General features: G+C 37.5%; 1 protein-coding gene across 6 annotated transcripts in view; it reads left to right on the top strand.

Annotated features, from left to right (window-relative positions):
- Window positions 1-21,711, top strand: part of USP47 (ubiquitin specific peptidase 47) — a 110,016-nt gene extending 88,305 nt beyond the window's left edge. For 4 of the 6 annotated variants that reach the window (XM_026486808.4, XM_026486807.4, XM_026486806.4 and 1 more), the window contains 13 exons: window positions 498-602; window positions 2,671-2,878; window positions 4,056-4,171; window positions 6,208-6,327; window positions 8,020-8,797; window positions 13,260-13,435; window positions 13,793-13,873; window positions 15,593-15,708; window positions 16,053-16,171; window positions 18,174-18,304; window positions 20,064-20,111; window positions 20,203-20,333; window positions 21,141-21,711. In XM_026486808.4, the coding sequence (XP_026342593.1) occupies window positions 498-602; window positions 2,671-2,878; window positions 4,056-4,171; window positions 6,208-6,327; window positions 8,020-8,797; window positions 13,260-13,435; window positions 13,793-13,873; window positions 15,593-15,708; window positions 16,053-16,171; window positions 18,174-18,304; window positions 20,064-20,111; window positions 20,203-20,333; window positions 21,141-21,315 (2,304 nt within the window). In that variant the 3' untranslated portion in view covers window positions 21,316-21,711. The remainder of the gene's footprint in view (window positions 1-497; window positions 603-2,670; window positions 2,879-4,055; window positions 4,172-6,207; window positions 6,328-8,019; window positions 8,798-13,259; window positions 13,436-13,792; window positions 13,874-15,592; window positions 15,709-16,052; window positions 16,172-18,173; window positions 18,305-20,063; window positions 20,112-20,202; window positions 20,334-21,140) is intronic. The other 2 variants (XM_048213457.2, XM_044379679.3) reach the window with 1 other exon arrangement.
- The last annotated feature ends 4,149 nt before the right edge of the window (window positions 21,712-25,860 follow it).

Here is a 25,860-nt window from a genome sequence, read left to right on the forward strand (position 1 = left end):
CTTAGGTCATGATCCCAGAGTTTTGGGATTGAGCCCCACATAAGGCTCCCTGCTCAGCGGGGAGTCTCCTTCGCCCTCTCCCTCTGCCCCTCTCCCTGCTCCTTCTCTCTTTCTCTCTCACTTACTCTCTCTCAAATAAATAAATAAAATCTTTTTTAAAAATTACAATATTTTGTGGTACCTGGGTGGCTCAGTCAGTTGAGCAGCTTACTCTTGATTTGATCTCAGGGTCGTGGAATCGAGCTCCCTGTCGGGCTTTGCGTTCAGCTGGTAGTCTGCTGGAGATTCTCTCTCCCCTTCTGCCCCTCCCCTGCTCACTCCCTCCCACTCTGTCTATTGCTGTCTCTCTCTCTCGTTCTTTCACTCTCTCTCTCTAAAATAAGTAAATCTTTTAAAATTGCAATATTTTGACTATTAGAGAAAAAATGCTATCTACAAAAGAATTATGTTTTGATTCATGACCTGCTGAGGTAATGATAATAATTTACATTTTCTAGATAAAATTATTCTGTTTGCATCCTGTGAAACAAGTAATGATGGAAAATAAATTAGAAGTTCATAAGGATAAGACATTAAAGGAAGCAGTAGAAATGGCTTATAAGGTATGTTTAATTGCACTGTTGGACAGTATCAATATCTCAGATAACAGTATTAACATCTTTTTCAAAATTGTTATTAGAGTCAGTAGTAATACAAGCACTTGCAGTCATGTTGATAGCCCATTTACAGCATCTCTCTCTCTCACGGGTGTAGTTTACATCTCATTCTGAAAGCCAGTTCAGTTTTGTAGAACAAGAATTAGAATTAGAAACAAAAATACTGATTTGTTCTTTTCATTCATTTAGCGGATATGTATTGAGAGCCTTCCACAATTTGCAAATATGTTATTGTTTAGATGCTATAAAATAAATCAGTAATATATTGAGATTATTTCTCCTGAGATGTTAACCCTGAGGAGACAGCTATGCAAAACGTTAGGGGAGAATATTTTAGTAGAGATGACAACGTATATAAAAACTGAGGTGAGGACGTGGCTGGCATCATCAGAAAACTGAAAAAAGGGACATTGTGTTCAGATTGTCTTGAATGAGAATAGAGTAGCATAAAATCAAATTAGAGACTTTGTATGAGTAAAAGTTTGCAATTCTAAGACTAATGGAAAGTTATTAGTGGGTTTTGAAAGGCAAATTGGAAAGGAAGCATTCTTAAAGAGATTGTTCTAAATGTCATCTGTAATACTTGAAATTAAAAATATTTTTTGCCCTTTCCATATAAATACTAACATCATTGAACTGAAAGTCGTTAGAGAAAAAATTGCATACTGCATCATTTCATTTATAATTTATATATAGAACCAATGAGAGAACTAAAAATAGTACACAAGATAGCTGACATTGTTTCTCAGAGTGTGATCCACACTTGATTGTGTGACTATTCTAACTAATGCCACTGATCCTCACTAAACTGTAAGCACTTACAAAGGCAAAGAGTGTTCTGGTTTGGCTCACAATCGCATTTCCAGTACTTTTACCTGGTGTGCAGGAGAATCAAAATTTGGATGGGTATGTGGATGAGTAAATGAATGACCAAACAGTAAAATGGGTGGATGGTTCTGGATTTACCTCATTAAAAGTAAAAATCTTGTAAATACAGTGGTGGACTCCAAGCATCATCTTTGCAAACAATAGTGAAACCAAACGAGACTAAGCTGGAGAAAACATCTTACCTAAACAGTTTTACAATCAATGATAGCAGTAACAGTAGTTTATATTCCAGCAGTTTTTAGTACAGGAAGGAAAAAAAACGTTGTCTTAAAATAGGAAGTAAAAGTTCATAAATATAAAGAATCAAACAAACAGAAGAGAGAAATAAATCAGACTTATGTACCAGAAAGAGACCTCTATTTGGGGGGAGAATTGGGGGGTGATAGAGGTCAGTGGGTACACACACCAAGATTTACTTTTTCTTGAAAGTCATAATCACAAACCTTAAATAAGTATGAAATACTTTGAAGTAATCCTGTGTGTCTTCAGGCAGTTCGTTTTCACTTAAGAGATGTTGCATCCAGAGTATGCCATCTACCAGTGACATGAGCTAGAGGGGGATTTATGACAAATGCCTGTGCCCTGAGCTGTAGGTACTCGGGAGGCTCATCTGGAAAGGGAGCTAGCTGCGGGGTGGCGCATGGGAGACACAAGCTGTGGCCTCTCTGGTGACTCTACGAGGCATGCTGTCCCCCTCACTTAGCAAGATGGTCAGACCTAAACATGTGAGTCACCAGTTCTTCTCCAGATTGGATTCATAAACAGAAGCCACATATTCTCATTGGTCGTTCTCCCTGGTTCCAGCTTAGCGATTACAGAGCAATAGTTTATAATACATTGATTTTGAGTCCATCTGAAGTTTAGGATGTTAACTTTCTTTAAAACCAGAAATGTCTTTAAAATTTGTTGATGTATAAGTTGTATGATTTGGGGGATAATGAAATAATGGTTATTTAAATATAGCATTGAAGTCGTGCCTTTAACGTTGATGTCTTTGAGCTCTGATGCAAATCATAAATATACGGATTATATTGTTTGTTAGAACCTGTTGGTGGTGTAATTACACATCAGACTAAAATACCATATATATTTTTTTTCTTTTTTCTTGGGCGTCATTTTCTTTTAGATGATGGATTTAGAAGAGGTCATACCCATGGATTGCTGTCGCCTTGTTAAATATGACGAGTTTCATGATTATCTTGAACGATCGTATGAAGGAGAAGAAGATACACCAATGGGACTTCTACTAGGAGGAGTCAAGTCAACATATATGTTTGATCTGTTGTTGGAGACAAGAAAGCCTGATCAAGTTTTCCAGTCTTATAAACCTGGAGGTAAAGAGTTTTATGGTATTTTGAGTTGTACTTAACTTAAAATTTTCATGAGAAGGTTTTTTGTTAATAGAAATTAATTTAATTTTAAATTTTTATATATTCTTAAGATGCAGAATAATTTTGATAGGTTAAGAAGTAGTCAGCAACAAGTTTGCGGTTAAGTTCTAGGTTACTTTCAAAGAGCTATACACAAAATTTTTAAAAATAGGGTTTTTTTAACTTTTAGTTTTCAGTGGAATTTTTCTCTTTCAGTACTGAATCATCCTCCTTTCTCCCTTCTTGTTCCCTACTCCCTCTACTTAGAGAGAAGACCCTGGTCCAAAAAAAGTATATTCCCATTAAGTCTCAGAAGTAGAGTCTATTTTTCAGTCTTCTTGAAGAGGAGGTTTCATAAGCCATCACTGCCAGTGCTCTTTTTTTTTCTTCATCCTCTCCATTTCTACAGGTCCTAGGAACTTCAGCTTTTTCTGTTCTCATTAAATCTATCACATTCCTCAATATCTTGGGAGTTTTTTTCTTTGAGACTGATCTGGAAAGCAAAATACCAGGCCCCTAGCTGTACCCTCTCTGTAGGGTTAAATTGTAATATGAAGAATTTAAGTGAAAAAAACAAACCATGTAAACCAAAGCAGAATTTTCTGTAGGATGTAGAGAATATTTTGAAGAGAGGAAGTCTTTGATTATGAACAAGGTCTTAAGTGATGATATAATGAAGGTTGTTCAAAAGCAGGTAGGGCTGCTGTGTCCCATTTAGAATTTGTTTTGCATTTTCTGTTTATATTTATTTGGTGTTATGGTTTGGGTCTGTATTTTGGAACTTTGGATATTTTTAATATGCTTGATAAATTTGACTGTGTTATGTTTTACAAGGAAACAAAGCATGTATTTTAAAAAAATCATATTTTGACTATTGTCATTGTTTTAAACAGATGTACGAGAACGTTTTCATTAGCTTCATTTCCATTTCTTTGTAGTTATTTTTAATGTGATAAATTGTGAAAGAGAAGCTTTAACTTGTATTATATACATGTATAACACTGTATGTTGACCATCTTGGTAATTAGAAAAACGTTATCTTTGCCATCTCTTGGAAACACATGAAAAGTGCAGTGCTCATGTGAAAGATATTTTAAAAAATAACCTCCAGTTATGTTTTTATGTTTTTCAAATGGGACAGAAGTGATGGTGAAAGTTCATGTTGTTGATCTTAAGGCAGAAACTGTAGCTGCTCCTGTCACCGTTCGTGCTTACTTAAATCAAACAGTCACAGAGTTCAAACAACTGATTTCAAAGGTAAGTTTTAAAAATCGGTCAGTGACTATTTTTGAGTACCTGCGCTGTATAAAGCATTATGTGATAGTTACAAGTAAGGTATAGGAACTAACTTAATATTTACTGGCGGGAGGCAAGTATCATTAGAAGAGGAGGACATTTTGAGTGGAAGACACCAGTTAACCAAAGTATGGAGGTCAGGAAGTGTGAGGCGAGTGCGCCTAGCAAGGGCCATGTGTTTGGCTGGATCTCTGTTAAGTACCTGCCTAGAAATAGAAGGTAGTTTATTTCATGAAGGGTCTTTAAGTAGTAAACACAAAGGGATGGGCTCTATTTGATGTAGGCAATAGGAAGTAGGATATTTGTTTGTTTTCCTAAGCACAGCAGTGGTATAATAAGAGCTCTGCTGTACAACGGTTAAGTCTGGTGACACTAGACTAGTGTTCCACATGGAAGGAGCGGGGAGTCAGGAATGTAGATGAGGAGGCTGTTGAAATAATTCAGGTGAAGGCATAGGACCAGAAATGAGAGAAGGTGTAGATTGTTAGAACAATTCTATAAATAGAATCTGCCAGAGTTGTGATTGGTTGGAGTAAGGCAGGAAGGAGCACAGATGACCTGAGGAGTTGCAAAATTGGGTAACCACAAAGGTATAGTGATCTCGTGATAGAAATAGAAGAGTAGTGTGGGGGGGAGCAGATTTGACAGGGAAGGTGCTAAATTAAATATTGACCACATTCAATGAGTTAGTGATAGCATAGACTCATTCAGAATTTTGGGGCTGGAAAAGTATGATGAGAACATTCAAATTTCCTTGGACAGAAAGCTAGTCCACTCCAAATAAAATGGTGTACTGGTATACTGTACTCTGTGGGACATTGAGCACACAAACATAGGTAAAATTTCAGGGTTCTTAAGCTGTACGTTCAGATGCCTCGGTGTGGTGGAAATTGTTCGGTAATAGCAAGCCAAGCAGTTGGTCTACTTTCCAGTCATTGATCTTATGACAGGGTCGCCTTTTATCTCTTCGGGGTTTTTAATGCCTACTCTAGCAGGGTCGTTGTGACTGTTAATGGAACAACTAAATGCTTTGTTTGTCGGGGAGAAAATTGTTAAGTACTATATAGAAGTTGGGTTTTAATTATTACTATGTTAACAAAGCAACAACTTCTAACACTTCTGCCTGAGTAATAATTGGAGGAGACAAATCACGCTTTTTGGAGTTACATTTTACAATTAAATTGTTCATAAAAGGACTACATTAGTGTACTCGCTCTGTATTACAGTTTAGAGTATGAGTCTGGAGGTAGAATACAAAAGAAACACATGATGTTCCTGTCCCTGAAAAAGCTAATAATTTTGTTGGGAAAAATATGTCTGTAGAGAATAAAGACAGTCACAAAATATGTTGCCAAGTAATGCAATGGTTAAAGTATAACTGGACTGCCTAAGAATTAGTTATTATTAGTTGTATTGAAAACAAATCATGTTTTTTAAAACATAAATTTTTTTGTCTGCTCATTTCTTGTGAAATTGCTATGATACCTCAAATTAAGGATGTGTAATTTTAGAATAATGTTAAATTTTACCTATTAATTAATATCATTTTCACAGAAGAAAAACAATGTAGTAAAAGTATTAACAGCTCTTCACAGAATTCAGAATAACCCATTGAAAGTTGAGAAGTTAAACAGGTATTGGTTTGACATCCACTCTCAGAGTCAGTTATTCTGTTTCGTTGGAACCAGATCACCTCATTTATTTTGCAAGCATGACAGGAATAGAATTTTCAGTGAAAAATCGTTACCTTAACAATAGTTTCAGAGCCTACATACCTAAGTGATACTTTGTTCACCTAATTTACAGCATAATTAATGGATAAGACTAAAGTTTTTCCAGATTCTTAAAAATTTTATAAACCTCTACAAAGATTATTTTCTTTGAATTTTCTTTCTGCTGTTTTAAAGAAGAATTCAGCAGTGTCTCATTGTCCACGTTTCCAAGTCGAGCAGAATTATCCTTGAGAGTCCTTATTCATCAAATCACTTCCATTACAGGCCATCCACTTACCTGCCGAAACAATGAGGATAGTGCTGGAACGCTGCTACAATGACCTACGTCTTCTCACTGTGCCCAGTAAGACCCTGAAAGCTGAAGGGTTTTTTAGAAGTAACAAGGTACATCTTTTAGTTGTTCGTTACCATTTTCTATGCTGGTTATAATAAATTAAGTTTTATATTTTAAGGCTGGCCTCTAGAGCTATCCACCATTTGTCTTTAATTTACCTTATGAATTCTCCCATCCTCTCAACAATCATCTTCCTTTGTAATTGATCAGATCAGGCTTCTTTCCGTCCTGCTCAATCAGTCCTGCTGGTTCTCCTCTATGTCTTGTTCATGAGCTACCCCCACCTGCAGAGCTCTTCCTCCTCTCCCTACACTTATTTTTCAAGCCACAGATTAGTCCTGCCTCTTTGGTGAAGCCTTACTGACTATTTCTATCCACAACAGTCCTGTCCTCTGAATTCTGTGAATTATGTTATGTTCATTCTTGAGCTTCTCCCATAAAGCAGTACTTCATGGTGAAAGTTAGAGACATGCCTACTCTAGAGAAGATTGTCATTTTGGGTTCACCCAACGTTATTCCCTTTCTCTACTTATTTATCTCTGATAGAAAAGAGAAAGTTCACATAGGTCTGTTTGTTTCACCTCTTGATACCATTATGTGTTCTATCATTTATCATTTTTCCTCTGTGTTTATTTCTAATGCCGTCAGTTTACTCTAGATAAATTGTATCCAAAATTTGCCTTGTTTGCCATGTTTTATTTATTGCCTTTTTCATTCTCATTCATCTTAATGCAGTCTCGAGTCTTTTATCTCATTTAACCTTTTTTAGTGTTGTCATATTATTGCCAGTGTGTAATTTTTATTCACCTCTGTTTTCTTTGGATACTTCTGCACGGTGCTTGTGTGTCATTAAAATCTCTAATCCACCCTAATGCTGTTCTAGGGTGAAAAGTGGGAGGGATCGCCCTTTATTTTTTTCTTTAAAAAGAAATAGTCCTGATTGTAACATTTATTGAACAGTTATCGACTCTCGTTTGATTTATATTTAACCACCTACTTCCCCCAGATTATTTGAAAAACATCCCCAGATGAAATATTATTTCATCTATAAATAATCTGAATATATATTTCTAAAAGGTGAGAACTTTTTAAAAAACATAACCATAATTATATTATTACATCTAGAAAACTAACAGAAATGCCTTAATTATCAACTGATAATCTAGTCAATATTCAGATTTCCCTGATTATCTTGTAAATTTTTTTAATAAGATTTGTTTGTTCAAATAGGATCCAAATAAAGTCCTTGACCTACCTCTCAAGTTTATTTTAATCTAAAGCTCCCCCATGTGTGTTTATATCCTTGCCATTTATTTGCTCTAGAATCAAGTCATTTGTCCATTAGATTTTTTTTTTCTATAATCTGGATTTTGGCATTCCCAACATGTCTTTATACATGTTCCTCTGTCTGTATTTGTGCGAAACTTGTTTTCCTAATGGGCAGGATATGGAGTACAAAAACATTCTGAAAATGGGCAACCCAATAAACAAGATATGTGTATATGCGTGTGTGTGTGTGTCCCATCTGTCTTAGCAGTTTTATGGCTAATTACAAAGACATATGAAGAACATAATATTAATTTTATTTAGTCTCCAAAAATAGTACGCATTCCCTTTAGAAATGTTATTTTCCCAAATTTTACAACTTACTATGTACTGTCTTGTATTGAGGTGATATGATGAATGAGATTTAATATCACTAAAATTAATGATGTAATGTAACTCTTTGGCTTACTATTTAGGTATTTGTTGAAAGTTCTGAGACTTTGGATTACCAGATGGCCTTTACAGACTCTCATTTATGGAAACTCCTGGATCGTCATGCAAATACGATCAGATTATTTGTTTTGTTACCTGAACAGTCCCCAGGATCTTATTCCAAAAGGACAGCATGCCAGAAAGCTGGGGGTGATTCTGGTAATGTGGATGATGACTGTGAAAGAGTTAAAGGACCTGTGGGGAGCCTAAAGTCTGTGGAAGCTATTCTAGAAGAAAGCACTGAAAAACTCAAAAGCTTGTCACTACAGCAGCAGCAAGATGGAGATAATGGGGACAGCAGCAAAAGTACTGAGACCAGTGACTTTGAAAACATAGAATCACCTCTCAATGAGAGGGACTCGTCAGCATCAGTGGACAATAGAGACCTTGAACAGCATATTCAGACTTCTGATCCTGAAAATTTTCAGTCTGAAGAACGGTCAGACTCAGATGTGAATAATGACAGGAGTACAAGTTCAGTGGACAGTGACATTCTTAGCTCCAGTCATAGCAGTGACACTTTGTGCAATGCAGATAATGCTCAGATTCCTTTGGCTAATGGACTTGACTCTCATAGCATCACGAGTAGTAGAAGAACGAAAGCAAATGAAGGGAAAAAAGAGACATGGGATACAGCAGAAGAAGACTCTGGAACGGATAGCGAATACGATGAAAGTGGCAAGAGCAGGGGAGAAATACAGTACATGTATTTCAAAGCAGAACCCTATGCTGCAGACGAAGGTTCTGGGGAAGGACATAAATGTATGTACTTAGAAAGAAAAAGGCTTCTCAAAACAGCACCAATTGTTTTCTCAGTTTATTTAAATTTTTAGTTAAGAAAAGAATCAGCTAAGAGTTAGGTACTTTGTTCTAAGACCACCCGTAACTTACTGGATTATAAGAATGTCCTCTGTTGCCTTTGCTTTCATTTTCGGTGCATTTGTAGTTGCAAGTGTTCTTGGACCTCTGCAACACATCAGACCTGTGACAGCAGTGACGTCACAGCTTTGGGGAAAGATAAGGGAAAAAGAGGAAAGAATTAAGAATTTTTTAAAGGAAAGAATTATGATAGAAGTACTAAGTAAAAAAGTAAGGAATAGCTTAAAGAGTAAATAATATACCAAAAAGAGAAAGAGCCAGACACTAGAAAATTTGATATTCACTGCCCAGGAGAATTTTTTATTTGTGCATCCGCTCTCTTTTCTTTATCCCACAATGCAGATAACTCCCTTCCCACACCCCTTAAAGAGTCCGTAATTAACTGGGAAAGTCAGAAAAGGGAAAGGGCTTTAAGTTGATACTTTGGGGGGGGAAAATGTTGATACTATGAAGTGAGCTCCAGGCAGAGTATAAACTAGAAATTCTCAATTGTATAATCACAAAAAGATTGAAGAGATCTGTCGGTTTGGCCTTTGGGATAAACAACAACAACAAAAACACACCAACATTAAAATAAAACAACTGTTATAAAACATCAGACTAAAACAGCCAGAGAATTAGCAGAACAACTAGGTTCAACATACAAAATTTTCCTTCAGGTTTATAAGGGATAGCTCAAAAAATAAATACTTTGCATTAGTCTTTAACAATGCAGATATTAATATTACCCCTTATATTTTTAAATTTTAGTTTTCAAAACACTTGTTTGTTCTCCCTTGAAGCTTGTATGAGATTAATAAAGCAAATATTGATATTCTCATTTGACTGATAAGAGAACTGAAGCTCATAGAGGATGAATGACTTGCCCAAAAGTATATTTAGAGCTAGTAAGTAGCGGAACCATTACTACAATTTCAGTCTGAAGGGAATGCCTTTGCTCCCTTACCTTTGTAACAGTGGGAAGGAAGTCCCACTCTTTATCCATCCGTTTCCACCCACCCAGTTAATATTTCTGGATCCATTCAAGATGCCAGGCCCCATGTAGATTTTAGAAGTAGAGGTGACAGAGCTGCAGCCTTACGTTTCATTGGTGGGAGAAGACACAAACAACCAGTGTAAAAGTTAAGTGCTATGATGCTTATAGTCTCAAAATTTAGTCTTTTAAAAGTGGTAGAAATTATGGAATCAATTGTAAAAATGCATAAATTTGTGTTTTTAACTAGTTCTAAATAACACGGAAACCATGTGACATCCATATACATATCTTGCAAAAACCTCAAGTGGGAAACTATGGTTGGTGAGCCCCAGTGGAGACAGAAACTCTTAGTAATGCTTTAACTTCCTGTGGAGTTTTTACTTCATAAGGCTCATTAACTTACTTTATTTCATTTAGTTCCCAACAACTGTGTGAAATTGATGTTGGTAGACACGTTTCACTGATGAAGAAACTGGTTCAAACTGGCTAAAATAATTTGCCAGAGGTCACACAGCTGGTGGGTCACATTGCTGGGATCAAACTCAGATATTCTGATTGTAAGCCTGGGGTGCATTCCTCCACCTCATAGCTGCTACCACGGTGCCTTCCTTTCCTCACATCATAGTAAAGTAAAAATAGCTAGTAGCTACTGTTACTTGCTTTCTTACCATCCTCAACCCTTCTTAGGGCATTGGAAAAATTAAAAGTAGCTCCTCTTTAGGAAGAGGTTAGACATTTCTTTTAAGTGGTTTGTTTTATAATGATGTGCTGGATATTTGCATGAGAGTCTCAAACTTAAGAATTTAATGGGAATGCTTAGAATTATAGTCTGAGGAGTCTCATTCCACCTTTTTGGAAATTCATAGTGGACTAATGTACTAATGTTTACTGAAATAGTAAACGTGATCAAGAGAACCCATTTACTACAGTTTATTTCAGCTTTCAGAAGCTACGCAGAAAGCTTGTTTGTGTTTGAAAAGAAAAAGTGAAAATCATGGAAACTGGCTTAGAGGGAGAGGATGGGGATGATAGCCAGCAGCCAGGTGTTTCAGGAGTCTGTACTAAGTAAGGCTGGTTCATCACAGTTCCTCAGTGATCTGAATGTAGGTGCCTGGGTAACGTGGATAATGGATATAATACAGATCCTGCAGAGGGTTGAAATGGCAAGGTATAATAGACAAAGAACTTGATACCTGAAGAATGACATTCTATATAGGCAATTAATTTAGGTAATAACTGAAATACACTTAAAGGGATGGTCTTTAAGCTATCTGTTGTAATCCAGGAATTGTTTCAGGGAGTAATTATAGAACCTTTCTCTGAAAATACTGTTCCGCTGTGACCTAGTTGGCAGTCTGCAGGCATTCAGGTATAGACAGGGAGGTCAAGATAATAAAAATGGCAGTGCATTTGCACTGAAAATTTCTTTGTACAATTTTGGTTACCACCTCGTTCAAGAAATACATAAAGGAAAGAAAAAGAAAAACCTTAAAGATATTTTGAGGTTGTACTGTGAAAAGACTGAACTCTTCTCTTTGAAGAGGTGAATAGGAAAAATGGTATGATGGTATAATTATAGCCAATCAGTTAAGCCATCAATTTTGGCCAGGGCTATATTAAGCATTTTACATATACTGACCTCAAAACACATGACATTATAAATACTCTTGTCTCCATTTTATAATAGAGGTAATTGAAGTACAGAGAAGTTAAGTCAGAGTCACAAATCTAATGTACAAGGAGGAGGCAGGAATTCATTCATCCAGGCTGTTTCACTGCAGAACCACCTTGTCCTCATCACCATACTGGACTACATCAGTAACCAACAAACACTGTGTCTCCCTGTGATACATTACCACAGGTTATCCCAGAAACTGAAATGGCTGTAATAGCTTATTATTTGAGTAATGATTTAGAATTTACTGCATTTGTTGTAACAGCAATCAACGAGACTGGTGTAATGATCCCCTGAGAAAACTGAGGCTCAGAGACATTGGATGACTTACTGATAGCCATTTATTAGGCAGCAGTTGCAAAGCTGAAATCTGGTCATTGTTTTCTGATTTCTAATCAAGTAATTTTTTCATTATATCCTTCTCAAGGATAGTATAAATAGAGGCTTATTTGCCAAAAACTGGATTATTAACATTTAGGGGCACTCCTTAAAGTTTAGAAATGGACATTATAAAGAAATTAAATGCTGCCCGTAAAGGTATATATAACAAAAAAGTTCATCACCATGTTTCTGTTCTAATTCTTGTCACCTCTTCTATAGTGGATCTGAATCTTATAACCAAGAAAACAGTAAATGAACATTAATTTGTTTGAAAAAGTCCACTCAAAAATTCATCAACCCAAAAGTTGGGATGACCTAAGAACATAAACCAGGCGTGTTTTAGGGTCTCATCCTTGATTAGTGATGTAAATTTCACAGAAAACCAAAGCCTACCCTTGAGAGAGGCTTACGGGTACAGGATCCATGGGCCTATGGCAGCATGCAGCTCGTGTATTCTGTACTGCCTATTGTAAGAGAAAGAGAAAATGAAGAAGAAAAATTGCTCTTTTAATATGAAGACCAGAGTAAATAGAAATATTCCAGAAGTATGTTCATGAGTGGCTTATAAAGGACAAAAGAGTAATAAGTATTAGAAAAAAAATAATAAAGCTTGCCAAAAATAATCCTGTTACAATGCCAAGAGAGCTTTTATGGGCAGTTTGGAGGAAGATTCATTTAGATACTCTTCCTATTACAGTAAACCACATGATAAACAGACATCTTCATATGCTAGTCTTGACATTTTTATTCTAGTAGAAATCCCAGAACTAGATTTACTAGCAATTTCTGAAGCAATTACTAGATATCTGGCACTGTGCTAAGAGCATGATAAACCTATTACCTCATTGAATTCCCGCTGGAATCCCATGAGGTAGGTGCTATTCTCTCTGTTGTTTAAATGAAGAAGTGGATATACAGAGGCTGGGGGCTTGCTACACGTCACATAGCTAAACGGGAAGCAGAAGAGGCAGGGGTGAAGCCTGGCCAGAGCCACGTTATTACTGTGTAGAACTAGAAATGTATGTAATTGAAAAAAATTCCTGGAAGGTTGGTTTGGAATTTAGCAGCCTAAATAAATAAATAAGTTCTTAAATATCTCTGAACATTTGAAGCTGTTGGATTCTATCGTATGCTCAGTGTCCATGTTTTTTGTCCATTCAATGTTGTGTATGAGCTAAAAGTCAAATAAGTGAAAGGGGGTACTTTTTTCCTGCTTATAGTATAATAAAAAGCAAATGATCTGTTTTATTTATATCCTAAGAGGTTTCTTTTACATTTTTGTTTCTGTTTTGTTTTGGTTTTTTTGTACTTAGGGTTGATGGTGCATGTTGATAAAAGAATTACTCTGGCCGCTTTCAAACAACATTTAGAGCCCTTTGTTGGAGTTTTGTCCTCTCACTTCAAGGTCTTTCGAGTGTATGCCAGCAATCAAGAGTTTGAGAGCGTCCGACTGAATGAGACACTTTCATCATTTTCAGATGACAATAAGGTTGATTAAAATAATTTTGAATAATTAGAGTCTGTTTTAAATGATAGATTTGAGAACATCTTGCCCTGTTTCCAAGTAAGGTGAAAGAGATAACCCTAAAAGGGTCATTTTATTTTTATGTTTAGTGATTATTTGTTTTTACTGCTGTTGTTTTTCTTCATCTAACAAACATTTGTTAAATGTTAACTGTGTGTCAGTTACTATTCTAGGTGCTGGGAATCAGAGGTAAAAGATATATGTGTTCTCAAAGAATCCATAATCTAGAGAATTTTTGAAGACCAAACTAAACAATGTGGGGAGAATGGGTTGTTTATTCTGCTGAGATAATACATCTAAAAAAAATGTTTTAATTTATAGATTACAATTAGACTGGGGAGAGCGCTTAAAAAAGGAGAATACAGAGTTAAAGTGTACCAGCTTCTGGTCAATGAACAAGAGGTAAGTAATACCCTTCAGAGCAATGTAAGGTCACTTTTGGTAGTTAATGAAAACATACAGTGCAGAGATTTTATGACGAGTCATTTCTTTTTACCTCTTTAAAGCAGAGGCCAGCACACTCTTTCCAGAAAATACTGTAGTTGTGCAGGCCATTCTGCCTCTGTTGCAGCTGCTCATTTCTGCCCCCGCAGCACCAAAGCAGACACAGACAGTATATAAACCAGTGGGGTTGGCTGTGTCCCAGTAAAACTGTATTTACAAAAACAGGGAGCAGATGAGGTGGCTCTCAGGCCTTTTTTTGCCATCCCTCTGCTTTAAAGTGTTGTTACAAGTGCTGGAGTGAGGCAGAGACTTCTGCTTTTAAAAGGGGATTTGTTTGTGCCTGTTCTTTAGAAATGACCATGTAGTGCAGGGTCATGAAGTGCAGGCTCGCAGTCGATCTGTAGAGCCCTTACATGGGACTTGCGGTGTTCAGAGAGTCATTATGATTTAGCAAGCACTGACCTAGTAGCATTTACCATATGCTTGCAGATATCACCTCCATTAATCCTCATCAATTAGCTATGATATGAGTACTATTTATTACTCCCATTTTATAGATAAAGAAACTGAGGCACAAAGAAATCATGCAATGTGCCCACGGTCATACAACAGATGCCAAGCTATGGCATATACCCAGAAGAAAAAAGCAGAGTCCCTGTTTTCAGCATGTTTGTAACATCTTATTGAGGACCTAGACAAGTGAAAACCAAACAGCAAATGTAATAGTGCCCCCTCTTATCCACAGGGGATATGTTCCAAGATTCCCCCCAGTGGATGCCTGAAACCGTGGATAGTACCACATCCTGCATACACTGTGCTTTTACCTAGACATGCATACCTTGATAAGGTTTAATTTATAAATTAGGCACAATAAGAGATTAATAATTGCCAATAATTAGATAGTATAGTTTTAACAGTATACTGTAATAAAAGTTCTGTGAATGTGGTCTCTCACATATCTTACTGCGCTCTATTTACCCTTCTTGTGGTGATACGAAATGATGAAATGCCTGTGCGGTCAATGCAGTGTAGGCATTGTGACTGTTACAGTGTAGCATTGGGCTGTCACGGGCCTTCTGACGATTTGTCCGAAGGAGGGTCATTTGCTTTCGGACCCCAGTTGGCTACAGGTAACTGAAAATGCAGAAAGGAAAACCATGGGTAAAGGGCCACAGGAAGGGGATAATTTTTTCCTAAAATGCCTTCATTTGTTCAACAGATATTGTATTGGGCATCTGTCATATCTCTTATATGTGAATGTTTCTTCCAAATTTGGGGTTTTTAGAGACAGTGTGCCTTCTGAGACAATGAATAAACGTATTTGGAGAATTAGTATGCACTTCCCTCATTTTAGTCCATAAAAGTGATTCTTTTTACTTTCAAAATTGTGATCATTTGGTTATAAAAGGAGAAATATGAGTGTTGTTTAATCTTCACAATGACTCTGTAAGGAAGACACTGTCCCCAGTTTACAGATGAAAGAAGGAGGCACAGAAATGTTAAGTAAACTTGCTCAAGATGGCAGAGTTAGTAAATAGTGAAGCCAAGGCTTGAACTGAGGAAGATAGATTCCTAACTCAGGCCTGTAATTGTCACACTATAAAGTGCATATAAAATGTCTTGTGTATCCCTATTTGAATGTGTAATTCAGTTCTGTGATGATGTTTATATTCCTAGCCATGCAAGTTTCTGCTGGATGCTGTGTTTGCTAAAGGAATGACTGTACGGCAATCAAAAGAGGAATTAATTCCTCAACTCAGGGAGCAGTGTGGTTTAGAGCTCAGTATTGACAGGTAAAGTAAAATTATAGTTATCATTAGCAATTGGAAGGAAGACTGTGTGGTCAGTTGATATGGATTGGTATAATTTTCTAAAACTAGAATTAATTCCTGTACTATTCAGAATTTTAGTAATAGAGATTGATTTTTAATAGAACTAAGCAAAACTATTAGAATTTGTTTGAACTTCCTTGAAATTTGAGGAGCATCTCATTATATTTTTTCCAAATTTTAATGAATAACCACTTGACTTTTCCATTTAAACATAGTCCATTTTTTCTTGATGTCAGATTCATGTCATTTTTTTAAGTTAAGAATCTCAAAATACAGTAGTTTAAAATGTCTTATCACATTTGTAGATTTCGTCTAAGGAAAAAAACATGGAAGAATCCTGGCACTGTCTTTTTGGATTATCATATTTATGAAGAAGATATTAATATCTCCAGCAACTGGGAGGTTTTCCTTGAAGTTCTTGATGGTATTATCCATATTTTTATGGGGAAATATCAGAAATGCTCTGGAACTAATAGAAGCCTATAGTTTTTTATCACATACCAGGTTTTCTTCTGTCTTTAGTCTGGGTTCCATTTACCTTTTAAGTATTTCTTTTCTCTAATTTTGAGAATATTAATTTTTCCTTACAGAGAAGTTGCAGTTTCAGAGTTGCATTTTTAGTACTTTTTACAGAAAATTCTGCTAACATTTTCTTACCTGGGTTTGTTATTTAGTTTCTTTCTTCATTATGGCTTATTTTGTTAGAGGGTGTAGTATTGATAATTGATCAGAGATTTTGAGAACAATAACTGTATTAATCTCCTAGGCTGCCATAACAAAGTACCACAAACAGGGTGGTTTAAACAATGGAAATTTATTGTCTCTCAGTTCTGGAGGCTGGAAGTCCAAGATCAAGGTGTCCGTCGGGTTGGTTCCTTCTGAGAGCTGTGAGGGAAAATTTGTTCCATGCTCCTCTTCTAGCTTCTCATGGTTGCTTGGCAGTCTTTGGTGTTTGTTGGCTTATAAATGCATCTCCTGATCTCTGCTTTCATCTGCACATGATGTCCTCCCTGTGGGCTTGTATGTCTGTTTCCGAATTTCCCCATATCATAAGGACACTGGTCATGCTGGATTAGGGCCCACCCTAATGACCTCATTTTAACTTGATTACCACTATAACAACCCTATTTCCAAAGTAGGTTGTAATCTGAGGTACTAGGGTATAGGACTTTAAATGTCTCTTTGAGGAGACACAGTTCAGCCTGTAACAGTAACCTAGAAGAGGACTTGTGTTTGTCACACCTCCTGGTTTTAATGTTCAACACTGAAACATTTAAAGTATTGTTTTTTTGGAGGAGGCAGTGGGAGAAAAGTTGACTTTGGGGAGATCATATCAAGGAAACAACCAGTTCTATATTCTTTGGTGACTGCTGTTGTCTAGAAAGATTTTTATTTTTCTCTTTTTCCCTCTATAGAAATCAAAATATCATAAGATTGTGATAGTTTTCAGAGGGTTCAATAATACTAACACCTCACCTATTTCAGGATATTTTGGGTCCAGTTTGTTTTAAATTTCAGTTGTGAAAGCTATGATTAAGTGACAAGTTAATGGGGGAGACAAGGAACAACTAGGACACTGTCTACCATGCTGTGGAGGCACGTGCTCCAGACTGTGATTCCTTCTCTGAGTGTTGGGGCCTCAGACCATAATCACTGTGTCTGGGTAGACCAGGAAGAGACTATGACGGACACAGACGTTCCCCTTGTTAGGAAGGATGCAGATGAATTAGCTGGGAGGTGTTTCTGGATGGTGGGTGCCTGCATCGGTGTCATTTCAGTATATATTTCAGCATCAAAATAGTTAAGTAAGAAATAAATCGTGATTAAATTTAAGAAACATTTATTGACCTATAAATTGCCAGACACTGCTAATCTCTCTTGCTACAAAAATGAATAAGAACCAGTGATTGCCCTCCAGATGCATAGTCTGTAAGAGGACCAGAACTGCAAACCTGTAATTCCAAAATCATAGGTACGAAGGACCAAATCAGTGGTTTGCTCTTGTGTTCACCAGAGAGAAAGGAGACAATTGAGCTGGGTGTTGAAGAATCAGTAAGTTTTGAGTAAATGAAAAGAGGGGTTAATGGTAGCCTGAGTGAAGAAAGAAGATAAAGTAAAGATGATTTGTGGGCCAACACAGGCAAAGATTGGCAATCCAGAGAAGAGAGTAGTTGGTAGAGCAGCGTCTAGCAGGTCAGGAGGGAGGAGAGCTTGCAAAAGAGTAAGGGATTCTCCTCAGAGGCTGGAGGGAAGAGAGGACATAGTTTATTCTCAAAAACTCATTGGGATAATTGGGTTCTTTTATGCCCACTATCAAAGCATAACACTTGAAGCAAACCTTTTTGTGTAGTCAGGCAATACAGAAAAAGTCAAAGTATGAACCTCTAGAGAAAAGAGAAAGATGACGTAATCTCATATCTTCATAGGGGTGGAGAAGATGAAATCCATGTCCCAGCTTGCAGTTCTGTCAAGAAGGTGGAGACCTTCAGAGATGAAGCTGGATCCCTTCCAGGAGGTTGTGTTGGAAAGCAGTAGTGTTGATGAGCTGCGAGAGAGGGTAAGTTCATTTTAAACAAATTGAACTAACACATGTTTCTCTCTGTGTTGCTTAAGAGAGGGCCTAGGAAGTGAGTGCCAGACACTAACGTGGCAACCTTTCTTTCTTTGTCTCTTTCGTACCTTGTGACACCTTGTCACACACTCTCCTTGTTTCTTCAGGCTCCTGGTGCTTTGAAAAATTACACTGGCTTTTGGCCATCCAGAAGTGAACCCTCACTTTTAGTTACTTGGATCAAGTTTATCCTGAGTAATCAGGATTAGTTAGAAGTTACTAGAGTAAATTGCTGTATATATTTTAAAAAGCCAAATGATGTGGAATTGAATAAAGAATCCAGATGAAGTTCTCTTTTGCATTATTCATTTTAAAGGTGGGAATTCTGTGGCTCTTTAGGGATTGGGTGGATTATGCATAAGCAGTACTAAGACAATTAGCATCTTGAGAAAAAAATTTTACTTCCATAATTCACACCAAACACAAAAATAAATCCTAAATATATTAAATCTGTATAAAAATAAAATGATAAATGTACTAGATGAAAATATTGAAAATATTTTTATATCCTGGAAAGGGAAAGATCTTTGTAAGCATAATACCAGAAACTAATAAAGATAGATTGCATAAAAGCATAAACCTTTCACACATAGCCTCCTCCCCAATTTTTTTTAAACAACCCATAAACAAAGATAAAAAACAAGAAAGGGGAAGATATTTAAAACAGATATGAAACACGATGGCCTGTCTTTGTAAGGAGCTACTACGTTAATAAGAAAACGATGAGCAATCTAATTTTAAAATAGGAAAAGAACTTGATTAGGCCATTTGTTGAAGAAGAAATTCAAGTTAAAACAGTAATAGCATTCTTTGCCTCTTAAAGCGGTGAAAATTTAGAACATCAAAAATACCTACAGTCATCAAGGTTTGGGGAAAACAGGCAATATCATACAACTTTGATAAGTAGTTAAATTGATTTAATTTTTTCAGGCTTTAGTTTGGCATTATCAACATTTCAGATGTGCAGTTCCACATCTAAGAATTCAGTCTAAAAGAAATATTTGCAGAAATACGCAAGGATATTTATGAAGGTATATAGTATAGCATTGTAACTGGGAAAAATTAAAAACAGACTTGATGTCCATCAGGAGGGAATAAAATAGCATATTAAGCTATTGAAGAGAATGAGGTTACTCTGTAACCTATTCTTATAAATAGGCTGTATAAAATTATTCTGTAGAGATGTTTCATAAATGTAATTTTACATATTTTAGAAATATGTGATATAGTTTATATATGCATAGGAAAAGGTCTGGAAGGAATATACTAAATTGGTATTTCCAGGACACAGCATTTGCAGGGTGGGAGGAAGACAATTCCTCTTTCTGCTTTTTTTTCTAATACTTTATATCAAACATTACATCTTTGTTTTTGTTTTTTTTGTTTTTTTTTTTTTAAAGATTTTATTTATTTATTTGACAGAGAGAGGAGAGCCAGCGAGAGAGGGAACACAAGCAGGGGGAGTGGGAGAGGAAGAAGCAGGCTCATAGCAGAGGAGCCTGATCTGGGGCTCGATCCCATAACGTCAGGATCACGCCCTGAGCCGAAGGCAGACGCTTAACAACTGAGCCACCCAGGCGCCCCTAAACATTACATCTTTGAGGAAAAAAAATTGCGCTATTTCTGTGTGGGTTAAAAGGTTGATGACTTATTTTAGCAAATTTATTTTTTTAAATGAACTTATATAAAATGTTTCCTTTTACAGCTTTCTGAAATCAGTGGAATCCCTTTGGAAGATATTGAATTTGCCAAGGTAAAGCCCTGAGAGTGTTTGCATTTGGGTGCTAGCGTTCAGTAAACATGGCTAACAGCATGATTTATTCATTCGTTCGTTTTTCCCCTAGGGTAGAGGAACTTTTCCCTGTGATATTTCTGTCCTTGATATTCATCAGGATTTGGACTGGAATCCTAAAGTTTCTACCCTGAATGTCTGGCCTCTTTATATCTGTGATGATGGTGCAGTCATATTTTATAGGTACATTTACAATGTGTTTGTTATTCCCAGTGATGTAATTTTTTTTGTTGTGCATAGTATCTTGTTTTCCTATGTTTAGGGTACGGAGCGGCCCTGATCAGTAGTTAATACGAGAGCCACACATTACATTTTGAATTTTTCTAGTAGCCACACTTAAAAGTAAAAATAAACTGGTGAAATTAATTTTGGTAAAATATTTTAACCCACTATGTCCAAAATGTTATTGTTACATGCAGTCAATATAAAAAGTCACTCATGAGATGTTTTACATTCTTTTTCTTATAGTAAGTCTTAGAAATAGTGCATGTTCCACTTCCAGTAGGTCTCAAGCATTCAGTAGGCACATGTAGCGAGTGACTGCTGTATGAGCCAACACAGATATAGAGGGAAAAGAATAGTCATTGGAGCCTGGGGCAGATAGGAGTTCAGACTGGGCTTTGTTATGTACCGAGTTCCTCATCTGTAAAATGGTGACAATGATGTCGGCCTTGCAGGATTTTATAAGAACTAGAGCTATTACATTTAAAAAAAAAACTGGCCTAGTACCTGTTTATATATAAATGTTCAATAAGTGATAGCTATTATTATACTAGTAATAGGATGGAAGTTATTCTGTGCCATTTTTAGAAGTGAGTGCTGTGTTAGTAAACGTATTAGAAATCCAGGACATCTTAGTGTGAGATTATTTAACTTCACCAGTGACAATCAAATTTCATTTTCTCACCAAGGAGCATTATAACATTCAAGCATAAATCAGTAAAGGCAGATGGCTATACTGATCTAATATGTAATTAATATTTTAAACAGGGATAAAACAGAAGAATTAATGGAGTTAACAGATGAGCAAAGAAATGAACTGATGAAAAAAGAAAGCAGTCGACTCCAGAAGACGGGACATCGTGTAACGTACTCACCTCGGAAAGAGAAAGCACTAAAAATATATCTGGATGGAGCACCAAATAAAGATCTGACTCAAGATTGACTCTGCTAGTGTAGCATTTTCCCTGGGGGATTTTTGGTTTTAATTAGATGGTTCACTGCTACTGTGTAGTGCCATTATGGCCGGACATGGTTAGGGGTAACCCAGTGACACCAGCACTGATTGGACTGCCCTTCACCAATCAGAAGCTCAGTGCCCAATGGGCCACTGTTTTGACTTGGAATCATGTTGTGCACTATAGTCAAATGTACTGTAAAGTGAAAAGGGATGTGCAAAAAAAATAAAAACAAAAAACAAAAAGCAAAACCTGCTACTAGAAAAGGGGGAAGGGGAAGGAGTACACTTCTTTTATTGCGGACAAATGTGCACATAGCCGCTAGTAAAACTAGCCTCAAACAGGATGCTCATAGCTTCATAATAAAAGCTGTGCAAAGGCCATGAATGAATGAATTTTCTGTTTATTTCACTGATACACACATTACCTCATTGACAATTCGGAAGTAAATGCAACGTGTGTTGACCTTTGGAAAGCAGCAAAAATAGGAGCTGAAGAAAGAAATTCTTAGAACCAGCCATAACCCAGTAAAGAATTGTGAAGTTGTGTTTTTATTTTGTTTCATTTTTTGCAAAGTATTAAGAACATTATTCTGGAACATCAAAACGTTTCCCTTAGACCACTCCCAGCAGGTAGCAGCTCAAATTGCTGCAATATTGTAATTATAACTGACTATACTTAAGTTATGGATGTAGAGAATACGTTTCACTCGTTCATTCAGCATGTAAATAAAATGGATCCTATTGAGTTTTCATAATTGCAGTTCAACTATTTCCCATGGTAATTCTTTCCACATATCACTCATGATGTACATTTGTGTACATTGAGGAGTACAGCAGTCCGTGTAAATGTAATCCTCAGTGAGGTTCCTCAGTGCTGGGTCCCATACGATTGTATTTGCCCTTGTTAATGAGGTTTTTCTGTTCAGCAGCTTCAGTTGTTTTTCTATGTACATTTACTTTTGAAGATTTACTTCAAGTTTGAATCTTCTAGAACCCTTCTAAGTCCCACTTTAATTTTTGGAGTTGATTTTTAGTTACATGTAGTTTAACTCCGCGGAAGCGTCTTAACATCGTGTTGAAAAAACTTGCTAATAAGTCAGGTCATGGCACAGGCTGATGCAGTCAACATGATTTCATTGCAAAGTCTATTAGAATTGGCAAGTTTTTGCTTTGCTAAATATGACTTCAATGAACACAATTCTACAGAAATTTTGAAAATGCCATCTAATTTATAAAAATCAATAAAAAGGTTTTGGTAAAACTTTTTCATGCCAGATGCTGTTTACAACAATGAACATGCCAATAAAACATTTGTTCATTCTGTTGTGTTATTTTAGTCATTAAATTTTTGTGGATGAAGAATCTGGATTAAGAGTAGATTTGTTTTCTTTAACATTTTGTAACATGTCCTGAATAATTACTTCTGTAAGGTACATTTAGAGTAAAGTTCTCATAAGAGAGATGAAAAGATGTTAATATTTAACTTTGGAGGATCCTGTCAAGATTTCAAAATCAGGTTTTTACCTTCCTTTTAAGAAAGACAATAGTATTAGCAGATGTTGGCTCTGTAGTTTGAATATAATAATTGAGAATTCCGTAATATCTTTAAAGTTTCTTGAAATCCACAGGGGGAAAAAATCTTTTCTAAGGTATTTTTCTGGCTAATTTTTATTCCATGTAAACTGCTGTGTAGCATTCTGCTAACTTTCACTGAAGTCTGTTCTAGTTTGCATTAGTGGAGCTGGTGTTCTCAGAGGAAAACCTTGGAAGCGCTCGTGGCACGCTGTCTTTCGGATCACTTGGATTTGCTGATGGAACACGGCAGCTCCTTGGTTCTAATCCAGGCTTACTTACTTGCAATGTAGGGCTTAATAGAGTTTCTGCTCTTGAGGGCCCACTCTGTGCAGCGGAAGAGGCTGATTGTAAACAAGATGGGCTTTGGGCTTGGTTTGGCTTAGTGTTCCTTTAAGAGTAAATGGTAAAGTTCTCACACCTGCTCCTCATTCTGTGCCTTCTGCCCTGCTTTTTGTGTTTGTGTTTTCTGCTTCTAATTGCAGGCATACTACAAATACCAAGAGTAAAGAAAATAGATTTCATTATAGAAAAGAAAAATTTAAAGCTTCCTGCTTTTCAGTGCCTGATAGAGCGAGAACACAATGTTGCACTTCAACAATTTCAGCAAAGGGGTGGAGAACTTTCCAAACTCAATTTGTGGTGATGGGAATGGTCATGTACGTGAGGGAAGTTCACGTGCTTCCGCCTCCCTCAGATTCAGAGAATCCCATTAGGATCCATCAGCTAAGAGGCAGAGCACGGACTGTGTGGGGCAGGAGACACAAGCCACATGCAATAAACTGTGACCCTGTTCAAGGTCAGGCTCGGTTTTGAAGAGCCGCTACTGTGGGAGAGGTGGGGATGCGTCAGCCAGGCACGCCAGGTGGGAACCAAGTACCTGCGTGTCTGAGGCAGGTGCTGAGGGTGACGGTATGTTCTGGTCAAAGAAACAGAAGCTGGCGGTCTCCGGACCATGCTGTGTCTAGCTGGTCTGTGCAGAAGCTTGCTCGCTGGAAGTCCGCATGCTGACCTAAGGGAGTGGCAGCGAGGGCCGATAGCCACGATAAAAAGTGAAGGAGCCCTACACTAGAGTATTCGATGGTCTCTTCATAATGAATGGAAAGTATTTACAGATTCTGAGAAAATGAGGGCAGGGGGAGGGAGGCTGTGAGCCTGAGCCACAGCTAGAGAATCGTTGCCGGGCTGCACCGTTAGGAAGGGTGCTGTGTCCTCTCTAGGCCAGGAGAGAGGGACAGAGCGAAAACTTACCATGCGGTCTAAGCGAAACAAGTGCACGGAATCAGAGCATTGCTAATCAGTGTCGTTGCTAAATCTGGAAGTGACCCGTGAATGTATGGAATACAATAAAATCGTTTATTCTGGTTCATTTGCTAGTATTTGCTTTCCAATTGGAAAAGTTCTCCCTCTGAATTTTGTCCCTTTGTTTAGCATTGAGACCCTAACCAACTCTTTTGCACTTGTGACTTACCAACTGTAGTCTAAAGTATATGGACTAGATGATAATCTGAAGTAGCAAGTTTTTTTATTTGCTAAATGAAACTATTCCATCTAAATTCCGTTTAATTTTTGAAAAACCAATATTTTGGTCCCTAGTACTCAGAAGCCTTATAAGGAAATTCACTTCTTTTAAAAAAGCAAAACTGTGCATAACGTATAGTTTTCTGGGGGGCTAGTAATTTTATCAGGTTTGCAAGGGAGTTCAGGGCCCACTAAAGTTCGTGGCCAATCGAGACTAGGTGTACACGAAACCAGAAGATGTTCCTTCAGTGTCGTTCCTGTGGGGAAGAAGGATGCTATAGGACCACTTGGTTAAGATACAGTGGTGTTTTTTTTTTTAAGATTTTTTATTTTTATTTGAAGAGATAGAGACAGCCAGCGAGAGAGGGAACACAAGCAGGGGGAGTGGGAGAGGAGGAAGCAGGCTTCCAGCGGAGGAGCCTGATATGGGGCTCGAACCCATAACGCCGGGATCACGCCCTGAGCCAAAGGCAGACGCTCAACGACTGCGCCACCCAGGTGCCCCAAGATACAGTGTTTTTAAAACTTGGCTTTTAGAAACAAGAATATATGACAAAATCAAGTGTGTGAAAGCACGTGTGACCCTTTAGAAAAGAATTCAGTGATCATAGTACCCAAGTTGGGAGGGCAAAAAAGCATCGGGGAGGAATTCTCTGCCCCTTCCCCATGACAGCATGGACTCTTCCTCCCCTTACCAGCTACTCTGTATTGAAGAAGCAGGTCTCCTGACTGGTTACAGCCTGAGAATTCACCAGGCCAGGAATTATTAGTAGACCCTGTAGCCTTGCCCGAGAGGTGGGGACCATGCTCCCTCACTGCTTCCTTTGCTCCCAGTCTGCCTCTTTCCCCAGTACAGAAGGTGCACTCAGTGTTCAGCCTCAGGTAACTCATTTAATTAAGGAGTACCAACTTGAGATACAAACATGCAGGGCTTGTTTCTCCAGTAACTGCCAACTGTGTTCTGTCGATTGCAGTTTCCCACTGCAAGTGAGCTCTGATGACCACGCGGAGCAGGATATACCTGCACACGAATTCCATGACGGAGGGACCTTGTTTTATCTCGTACCACTGTCTCCTGGCACCTAATGTAGGTAGGGCCTGACATACAGTGGGAGCTCAATAACATTTTCGTGGAACAAAACCATTTAAGCCACTTCTACAAACACTTGTTCAAATTTACCTGGCCTTCCAGCCACTGAATTATTTTGTTTCCTCTATATACCATCCCTTTTTCTTGCCTCCCTCCTTCTGCCCCTGGCTCAGAATGCCCCTTCCTGTTCCTTCTGACCATCTGATAAACTCTTACAATCTTTGAGAGCCAGTTCCCATGCCAACTCTCCCAACCCAGGTGCTCCTTTGAGGCTCCCATGACACTGTTGTAATACCGGGTTGACTGCTTTTGTTTTGTGGGTGCTGGGTATGGTGAGTATCCTTGGG

This window comes from Ursus arctos, unplaced genomic scaffold, assembly GCF_023065955.2.
Source record: "Ursus arctos isolate Adak ecotype North America unplaced genomic scaffold, UrsArc2.0 scaffold_23, whole genome shotgun sequence".
In the NCBI taxonomy this organism is placed as follows: domain Eukaryota; kingdom Metazoa; phylum Chordata; class Mammalia; order Carnivora; family Ursidae; genus Ursus; species Ursus arctos.